Source organism: Prionailurus bengalensis, chromosome D3, assembly GCF_016509475.1.
Source record: "Prionailurus bengalensis isolate Pbe53 chromosome D3, Fcat_Pben_1.1_paternal_pri, whole genome shotgun sequence".
Lineage (NCBI taxonomy): Eukaryota > Metazoa > Chordata > Mammalia > Carnivora > Felidae > Prionailurus > Prionailurus bengalensis.
This window is the reverse complement of record NC_057356.1, coordinates 62,691,554-62,702,166: the sequence shown is the minus strand read 5'-3', so window position 1 is coordinate 62,702,166 and position 10,613 is coordinate 62,691,554. Positions and strand designations below refer to the sequence as shown.

Sequence of the window (10,613 nt, the reverse complement as noted above, 5' to 3'; positions counted from 1 at the left end):
TATTTAATATTTATTCAAATATTATTTACTCAATGGAAGAATGAGACATTGTTTTTCTTCCAAAACAAAGTCACATGTGACTATGCAATGCATTAATTTGTAGAGATTAGTGTGTTACTCTTCTATTTTCAGATGTGCCATTTCCCAAAGTTCCATGAGGCAAAAAGGCTAGATGGATTAGCAGGACTTTTAGTCTTAAAAGACAAACAATTATCAGAAATAATAATCAATAATTATTATTAAATACAAACAATAATCAGGAAAGATATATTACATTAACAAGTCTAAGAGAGCTATTTCAAAAAGCTTTTGAAAAGTAAGTTTACATCAAAAAAGTATTTATTGCAGAAAGACAATTTATGCTTACATGTGTATGTAAAAATATCTTGGGCTCAATACTAACAGCTGTGTCATTGTTATCTTTTGGCCAGTGACTCAGATTGACGTATTTGCATGTCTTGATTCATGTACTTACAAGCTAGGAGAACTGTGAACTAACTATAGTTTTCAAAAAAGATATATATTTAATAATGAGAGAAAATGACTGTCTTATTTGAAGTATATGCAATTGTTGAACTTTTGTACAAGAATGAGTCACAATATGTAAACCTTTAAGTACTGTAGATTAGGCAAAAACAAACATGAGCAGGGGAGAAAGAGGCGGAAGAGAAGGAGGGAGAAGGGAGAGACACAACAAAAAAGCCTTCTTAAGTGAGACAGTCCAAATTCATAACTGCTGTCTTGGTGTGAAGAGATGATTAAAAAAAAAAAAAAAAAAAAAACAACATTTCAAACGCAGAGACTAAAATGTTTTACTATTTCAACATAAAATTCTTCCAGAACTCTCAAAGTATATACATGATCCTGGAATAAATTTTTCACTTCTTAGCTTATTAACAATGTGTACATTTGAAAATAAATATATACAATATTTCAAAACAAACCCTTCAAGACAATATTTAGACAGGGACATCCAAGGAAATTGAATTCAGGCACCATGTAACATTTAGGATATATGGTATCTTGAAGATTAAATGTTCTCTTCCTTGTCACTCTGAAGTCTTCCTTATACAGAGGTTGCTTCTGAAGTAGTTCTCTTACAGAGCCAAACATTTTGAGGTGCCAAACCCAGTTTCATTTTCTCCAGTACTATGAAAATTAAAAACAGATAAACAAGTAGTAATTAACATCAATGTTCACAAAGAAAGACAACAGAGTCTATAGTTTAAAAAAAAAAAAATGCTTAGTTTTGTCATGACATTTTTAGAGACTGTGAAAACCTGTTGCTTATTCCACTTCATTGAGTGCAACCACTTTATTCCAGTACTGAGCTGGAATCAAATCAAAGAAAGTAGTCCTGGGGGCGCCTGGGTGGCGCAGTCGGTTGGGCGTCCGACTTCAGCCAGGTCACGATCTCGCGGCCCGTGAGTTGAGTCCCGCGTCAGGCTCTGGGCTGATGGCTCAGAGCCTGGAGCCTGTTTCCGATTCTGTGTCTCCCTCTCTCTCTGCCCCTCCCCCGTTCATGCTCTGTCTCTCTCTGTCCCAAAAATAAATAAATGTTGAAAAAAAAAATTTAAAATAAATAAATAAATAAATAAATAAATAAAAAGAAAGTAGTCCTGAAAGAACAAGGAAGCCCGGTCAAGAGTTGTTTGGGGGCCAACATACAAACAGTGTTTGATTTTACGATACCAAGTAAAAATAAAAGAAAACAATGCTTTTATCACCTATTTTTGCTACTTTTCTTCACAGTTAGCTCAATATGGCTGATAAAGAGATCTGTGACACTGACCCTCTTCTCATTTTCTCTCTACATTAGCATTCATTGAAACTGAGAGGATGCTTACTTTTGAGAACTACTAAGCAAAAATAATCTGTAACAGTTAACGGTTGTCATTAACAAGTACAGATGCCACCAACCACCACTTTCTCAGCACAAACAACTCTCCCTGTTGGGCGAACATACACTGAGTCATCCATAACTCATGTGCCATCTTATTCAATAAAATAGATGTTGGCCATTATCTCGGAGAAAATAAGAATGCTGTACATGTGAAACAAAATCTTGTTTCCGTGAACTTCACCTCATTATTACTCTGATAAAAAACATGAGGGGGAAAAAAACTCACTGATAAGTATTTGTGGATGTGGATGTGCGTTCACATGTATGTGTAAAAATGTCAAAGATGCTGACTGATTTTGGTCTGATATGATTTAGGGTGGCAATCCTAGCAAGAAAATGGTAAGATTCAGCTTTAATGCTAATAAGAGGAATGTAATTTCTGATTTAAGAAGCAGTATAGGGGGCACCTGGGTGGCTCAGTCGGTTGAGTGCCTGATTTTGGCTCAGGTCGTGATCTCGTGGTTTGTGAGTTTGAGCCCCGCGTCAGGCTCTGTGCTGACAGCTCAGAGCCTGGAGCCTGCTTCAGATTCTGTGTCTCCCTCTCTCTCTGCCCCTCCCTCGCTTGTGCACTGTCTCTCAAAAATGAATAAATGTAAAAAAAATTTTAAAAAATAAAAAATAAAATAAAAAGAAGCTGTATAGGGGCACCTAGATGGCTCAGTAGTTTAGGCATCCAACTCTTAATCTCAGCTCAGGTCTTGATCTCAGGGTTTTGAGTTTAAGCCCCATGCTGGGCTCCATGCTGGGCATGGAGCCTAGTTAGGGAAAAAAGAAAACAAAACGCTGCTTGAATATTTTCAAGAAGATGGTATCAGAGAAAATCAACTTCTCAAATGGTCCTGGACACTTATATAAAATCACATACTTTTATTTGGTGCCTACCATGTGCCAGGAATGCCTCAGGTTGTGTGAGAGTCCCCAAGTTACTTAAGACAAAAAAAAAAAAAAAAAAAAAAAAACAAAAAACAAAAACAAAAACAAAACAAAACCTGAAGACAAAATGCTCATAGAGAGAGTCACCACTCATATACACACACAAGCATATCCAAAAGTTGGGCAATGGTTGGGGAACTCATCCCTGGCAAAGAGCAAAGAGGTAGTGCTTGTGAGGGTTTGGGGGGAAATACTACGTATGGGAAATTGTCATGGGGGTAAATCATTAGAGTATAATACAAAAAGGACTCTTTTTAAGGCTGGTAGAAAATGATTAAAGCTGAAAATGCAGGTTAGAGCCAAATTGTGAAGGGTCCTCACAGACCTGTTAGGAAGTCTAAATATCCTGAAAACGATAGAAAAACCACACAAGTGTATATATGTGTTTGTATGTGTGAGAAAAACACTGCTACTGAACAAACGGTCTATAATATATCTCCTAAGTACTTCAAAGTGTCTCTGTGAGAAAAAAGTTAGTAATACTATGTAGCAGAGCCAGTCCCAAAATATTCAAACACCCTGTACATTTGATGAATTTATAAAAAAAAAAGTTAAATGTAACCAGAAGGGCAGAAAAACAAGGTTATGACGACTAACCTTCCTAAAAGCAGTTAATGAAGCAAACAGACAAATCTCACCGTGGATGATACTCAAGTGTTTAAAAACCTTCCTCGGAGAAGAAATTAAGAATTTAAATTAAATTAAAGGAAATTAAATTTCTACAGATAAAAAGTAAACTGCAGGGCATTTTAGCTGAAAATTCTGGGGCATTCTGCTGACTGTTGCTATTATAGTAATTAACTGATCTTAAGACTTTAAAACATTTGGAATGCAGCAAGCTCCTCTAGTAGGTTTTTAAATGTCACAGGTTTTGATGGCTATTCGTGCCATGGTGCTGACAGCAGTGCAACAGAGAGCACATGTGGGTCAATAAAATTCAAGCAAGACTGGTTTATGACCAACGTGCAAAATAAATGTTGTCCCACATTTACCATATTTACCTGGGAGTAACTACTCCCAATGGCTCCTTTTTATATCATACTCCATTGACTGTCTGCACAGCTGACTTTTTCTTTCACTGGGCAGATGAAAGATCAAAGAAAAATTAAAGATCGTTTCTTTTTTTTATTTACAAGTGTATTTTTTAAAACTCGCTACTCACAAAAAAATCCATTCACCTCCATTAAATTAAAGCTTTAACGTGTATCAAGAAAAACATGATTTAGAAACTACTGTCTATTTCTACAACCACAGGTCTGGGTTTGATTCTGGACTTTTGTCCCCTATTAACCACGAGACCTTGTGTATGTTATTTAACCTCAGCCTCGGTTCTCTCATCGATGAAACGGGCCTGGTGATATACACACTTCACAGGTGTGAGGATTAAACAAGGCAATGCAGAGAAATCTCTTTACATAATTCCTGGTACATCCAAGTGTTCAATAGGCTGTAATTACTACTATTATTGCTGTTTCTTTGTTGTTAATTTTTATTCCTCCCAGGATAATTCAAACAAATTAGGAATAGATCAGATAGGGGACACAAAATGATATAAAATAGTTTTGTATGGTATACTGGCATTATGATACTTATTTAAGCCACTGATCTGGGAATCATCTGACTCTTTAGAAAATTATTTAATTAAAAAAAAAGTTTGTTTCTTGAGAAAAATTTCTCTTTGGCTAAAGAATTTAATACTCTTTGTTTTGTTCAATAAAATATTTTATACTGTTGTCCTTTATTCCAAATGGTAAAATACGGTCCATATAACATAAACCCAGAAATGATGGTCTCTTCTCCTCTCTGCGGGCATCTTCTGCATCTATGCGCTCTCACGGGAGAGTAGAGGGTAGAGCAGGCACAGTGCAAACATCTACGCTGTGGTCAGTGGTAAGGTCAGTACACAAAAGTAAAATAGCAACACAAAAAAACACGATTACTCGAGAAAAGCCCTTCACAAGGAAAAACATTGCAGACAGTTATCTCCCCCAAAAGTCCAAAACAGGAAGCTTTTCCCTTAATACTGATGCAAAACAACTTGTTTCTCTGAGCAGCAGATGGGGCAGATAGATTGCCTGCACTCAGAAGCCGTGTTGTGCAAAACACAAGAATCTTCAATACTGGAATCACACGCAGCACAGTCATGGGAGACACTGGGTCTGAAACATTACCAAAGGAGCTCCTCTCACATTTATTAGAGGACGTATGCTCTTCAGGAAAAACATCAGGTAGAATAACCACATTGTTTTTCTCCTTTCATTTTTCTTTTAATCCCCACAAGTATGTATAGTTGAATTCTCTTCAGTTAAAGGCACATAACTTTACCTCAAGTGTTAAGTTCAGGTGCCCCCCTGCTTGGACCTGTGCTTTTCCCCCTTGAACACCACAGGGGCTAAGTAAGGATTCTTGCCAAATGTATAGCAGTAATGTGTTCTCGGTATCTTGGGCTGGAATTTAGGCAGACTTTCTGAACCCAATCTGTTACTGTTTTACTCTCAGTCTGCAAAAAATGCATCTCTAAGTATTAAAATGATTGGAAACCACACCCCACTTTCTAGCCTTCTATCATCAATCGGTAAAGAGAGAGACAGGAGAAAGAAAAAACAGGGAAGAAATGGGTTATACTGTGAGAGATCACCATCCAAAGGCCTAGTTTTAGTGCAGTAAGTGCCCCAAACTAAGTGACCTCTACCTTTCTGTGCAGCTAAGACTAGAAAGCCTTTTAAAGACCATTTCAGTGGAGACAAGAGTTCTGATGAAGCAATTTCAAAGACAATGACCTAAATAAAAGTGTTTTTCAGTGGAAAATTTGTATCACTAATAGGTGGGTGTTGCTAGGCAACATATATTGCAGTGTTTAATCTCTACCCTTCCTAGCAAATGGTATGATGGAAGAAAATAAGGCTTTTCAGCATTGCAACATAATAGTTCTATGTGGCAATTTTGTGGTCTTCTTATAGACTATAATTTCTTTTATGCTGAAAAACTATAGTTTTTGTTAACATGTATCAATTAATTTATCTCCATTTTTAGAAAACTGTCCTACAATCCACAGTGATTAATAGGAATGCACTAAAATTAGCCAAACTCATTTAGCAGTGTACATCTTTATAATAAATGCTTTGAGTGACCAGAAGAAACAGATGTTGGTCACCCGGATTTGCATGTGCAAATAATTTATTAGTATCACTACCTAAAAAAGATACATAGTCACTATTAAGAAAATATACTGCATTTAGAAGTGTGAGTTTCAAGAAGAAAATAAACTTCAGTTTAGATATAGCTATGCTTCTGTCATTTGATAATTTGAAAAGACTATGTGAAGTTAAAACTTTACTCAGTGTCTCTTGTAACCCTCAATGCCTAAAGAAATTCCAATGAAATCAAACATCCTTAGTTTATTCTTATTCTGATATTGTTTCAGTTGCACAAGAGTACAGACATAGGTGACAAATATATTTAAGGAAACCTCAGATAGCATGAGCATTTTCAAGTTCATCTCTTAGGATGTAGAAAAGGGGATATTCTGGTAAAGACCTGAATTTAATAAGTTAGGAAACGTTTTATGTGGCTCAGCCTTCTCATTTATAAAAGAAGAGAATGTTAAAACTCACTTTTGTGGTTGTTAAGGATTATATAATATTAAAAAATAGCGAAGTACTATATGAAATACAAAGTTCAAAAAAATAAAGTATGGCTATTGTTGTCTCAGACACTGTTATCTGTCATTATAAAGTAGACAGCTGAGAGAGATGGTCTAAAAATTTTTGTCTACATAAATATTCATGTTGCATTAAACCTCCACTTTTACCTGTCTGGGATGATGCTGGTAGTATTAAGTCACTGGAATAATCCAGATATTTGCTCTTATTAATATTCATGCTGCTACAGCCTTAATTTTAGATAATAACACTATTTTGTTATCAAGAATCTATCCTAGCCCAAGAAAGTGTGTAACAACGAAGACCAAGGAAGATCAAATAACTATTTATCCAGGATTTCTAAGAAAATAGAAACCTAAAAGAGTTAATACTTCTTTCCAAGAAATATAATCATCCGTTAGTTCATATGTATAAAATGATCCTTCCCACATCTGAGAATACATCCATCTCTATTACCAATTTATCACCCATATTCATATTTTCTCTGTGAACATTAAAGGTATGTGCATCAACTCTTAGTTCTGACCAACCTTCATAATTTAGCCATCAGTGCTGGGGGTTTCATTTACTTTTAGTTTTTGTAGTAGTCAGTATAAGCTTTATATATGGAAAGCAAGTGACCTTTGTACATCTCTGATTATAGATTAAATTTATATTAGCGTTTACCTCAATACCAATCACTTTACCGATGTGGAAACTGAGGCCCAGAGACATTGGTAAATGAAGGTGCCTCTATTACTACCTCCCCCAGATAATATGTGGTCCCTTTTTTTTAATCTAGCTTTCTGTCTCCTCTATTTTTAACACAGAATATTAAGAAAAAGAGTCTTTCTATTCTTAGATGGAGTGAGCAATGCAAAAACAGGCATCTTATGTAATTGACAACACAATTTCAAAACTATAGTAAAGTATGCCACAAGTTCATTTACAGAACTTGAAGGCTCAAACTTTATCCTGGATTGTATCAGATGAGTGGTAGTTAAGCCTTCAAAGATGTAACACTTAATCCCTCTCCTCCCAAGAGAACACTCTATCTCTTGTTCCTGAGAACAGGGGCTGGCCTTGAGACTTGCTCTAAGAGGCCTGCTGCTTCTGTTCTCGCGTTCCTGTGGAGCAGCCAGTCACCATGCAGTAGAACAGCAGCCCCGGCTAGAGTCCTGAGTGATGAGAGAAGTGGAGAGGCCATCTGGAAGAGCACCAAAGAGATGTGTGAAACCTTCTGGGCCCTTCAGACAAAGCCAATCACGGGCTGAAAGCAGCTGAATAGTGAACCCACCTGACGTAACAGGAAACAAAAGAACCATGTGGTTGGGCTCTGGCTGAAATCTTGACTAGAGAATCATGAGAAGTTTTTTAAGTTTTTTAAGCTAGGAAGTTCAGGTTTGTTACATAGCTACAGATAATCTGAAATGAGGTGTTAGGCAGCTGCATTAATTTCAAATGTGGAATTTTAGCTCCATTATATATGGTAAATAAATGTCCAGGAAAATAAGGGAGAAAAATGAGAAACTTCAAGTATACAAGAAAGAAAACCCATGAAGGAGAGAAATTTGTACAGTTGTCAATAAGGACAGAGCAAAATAAAATATAAATAACCAACTCTAAAGGAAATGCAAAGACACAGAAGTTAAAAGTTTCTAACCTCAAACATGTTACAACTATTTGAGTATTAAAAAAGAAAATCAAAAGGTGTACATAGAAAAAGGCAGAGAGAGATGGGCGACTGAGTGGCTCAGTCCGTTAAGTGTCTGACTTTGGCTCAGGTCATGATCTCACAGTTCATGAGTTCAAGCCTGGCATCCAGCTCTGTGCTGACAGCTCAGAGCCTGGAGACTGCTTTGGATTCTGTATCTTCCTCTCTCTGCCCCTCCCCCATTGTGCCGCATGTCTTTCTCTGTCTTAAAAAAAAAATAAAAAGAGGGGCGCCTGGGTGGCTCAGTCACTTAAGCATCCAACTTCAGCTCAGGTCATGATCTAATGGTCTGTGAGTTCGAGGCCGGCATCAGGCTCTGTGCTGACAGCTCAGAGCCTGGAGACTGCTTTGGATTCTGTGTCACCCCCTCTCTGTCACTACCCCTCCCCCGCTCATTCTGTCTCTGTCTCTGTCTCTCAAAAATGAATAAACATTAAAAATTTTTTATAAATAACTTAAAAAATAAAGGGAAAGAAAAAGGGAGAGAAAATAACAGGATTGCATGGGCTATGCCACAGAAAATTTCATTAACACATAACATAAATAGTGGTGGGCAAAATGTTGACAAGAGAACTGGCTTCAAAATACTAGATACGGAAGCCAAAAGATCTCGGTTCAAGTTTTGGTTCTGTCCCTTCTTTGTTAGCCACATGAAGATGGCTAAGTTATTAAACCGTTCTGGACTTCTATCCTATTCTATTGCTTCTATTGCTCTAAAACACTCTGCTGTATTATGTGTGGACTCAGATTCACCATTAGCTAGACAAATCACTTACTTACATACCATCTGAATCACAGTTTATTCTCTTGAGAATTGACTGGATAGGATTAATAACCTGGGACGCAGAACTTGATTTGGTCCTTATAATAAAATATGACCTGAATTGGTGTTCTGGGAGAAGAAACTTTTTGTTAAGCCAGGAAAAGAGTATAAGCTAACATCTACAGGACGAAACCCCTTTAAGTTCACTGGATATTTTTTAAGTGGATAAGCCATTGTACTAATAGGTGAGTAATAGATATAGCCCTGACTTCAAGAAGTTTGCATTTTAGGAGTTATAAGACAAGAATCCAAATATCTGTAATAGAGGGGCGCCTGGGTGGCTTAGTCGGTTAAGCGGCCAACTTCGGCTCAGGTCATGATCTCGTGGTCTGTGAGTTCGAGTCCCGCATCAGGCTCTGTGCTGACAGCTCAGAGCCTGGAGCCTGTTTCAGATTCTGTGTCTCCCTCTCTCTGACCCTCCCCCATTCATGCTCTGTCTCTCTCTGTCTCAAAAATAAATAAACGTTAACAAATATCTATAATAGAAAGCAAACATAAGTGCAACTCAATAAAGTTAAAAGTATTATAAATATCCAGAGGAAGATCAATCAAAGTGGCATTAAGAATACATCTTGGTGGACAGACTGGATTTGGTAAGCGTAAGTTTACCAAAGATTCATTATAGGAAAAGAAGGATGTTCTGGTGCTGACGAAATGGCAGCTGCAAAGTAATCACAGAGACAGAAGAGATCAAAATATTCAGAGACAGTATTAGGGAAACAGCTTGGAAAGTAGCTTGGAATACAATCCTGGAAGGCCTTGAGCTTCCAGAGACCAGTCTTCACTGTTAGGCAACGGGGAAACACTGCACATTGACATTAACAAGGGGGGCGAGAGGACAAAGTAAAACATTATATTGTGAAAATATATCTGATATTTAGAATAAAAAATGCTTACAGAAAAAAAAAGGCTAAAACAGAGAGAAGAGTTATAAAGCATTTTAGTTATCCAAGGTATCGTAAAGAGCAAAAAACGGATTAAAATGTTAGGAGTCCAAAAATGATAGAAAATGGTAATTAAAGAAATAGTTAAACTGGCAAGGCTCGGTGGTACAATGGTACCGGGTGAGGGAGAAGTCAAGCGGACAGGCTTTGAGCTTGGGTGATTAGTAAAATTACCAACAGAATATGCAAAGTGAGGAAGGGGTGCACAAGGAGAAGAGTGTGAGGGTAGGGGGCAGGGGGAAAGAGGTCTCATTTTTCTGTTTGCTCACCATTTTCATAATCATCCTCATTATGAAATTCATAATGAAACCAGGCTTTAAACCTGAGGTTTAGCATCACAGGCTAGTGTGAAAAGGTCTCCCTCCCTCAGAAATTTGTATGCAAGCTTCTGCTAACAGTACGGCTACAGACAGACCTTTTCAGTACATGATGCGCACTGCTTCACTCAGCTTCAAAACTCCTTTCCCAGCACTTCACCATTTGTGAAAACCCAACATGTGCTCAAGTCTCACTTGCCAAGGCCACCGTTAGACCCATGATCATTCTCAAGGAAGGTTTACAATCATCACTGACGCCAAAGGACAAATACACCAATGGTGATACTCCACAATTTAGCTGACGACTAAGAAAATTTCAGTGGGCTGTTTTAGAATTG

General features: G+C 37.3%; 1 protein-coding gene across 1 annotated transcript in view; it reads right to left on the bottom strand.

The window, feature by feature from the left end:
* Positions 1-321: 321 nt before the first annotated feature.
* The window catches only part of PIK3C3 (phosphatidylinositol 3-kinase catalytic subunit type 3), a 146,423-nt gene continuing 136,131 nt past the window's right edge, over positions 322-10,613 (bottom strand). Inside the window, exon 25 of the mRNA XM_043558700.1 lies at positions 322-1,149. Coding sequence (XP_043414635.1) covers positions 1,135-1,149 — 15 coding nt within the window. The 3' untranslated portion in view covers positions 322-1,134. The remainder of the gene's footprint in view (positions 1,150-10,613) is intronic.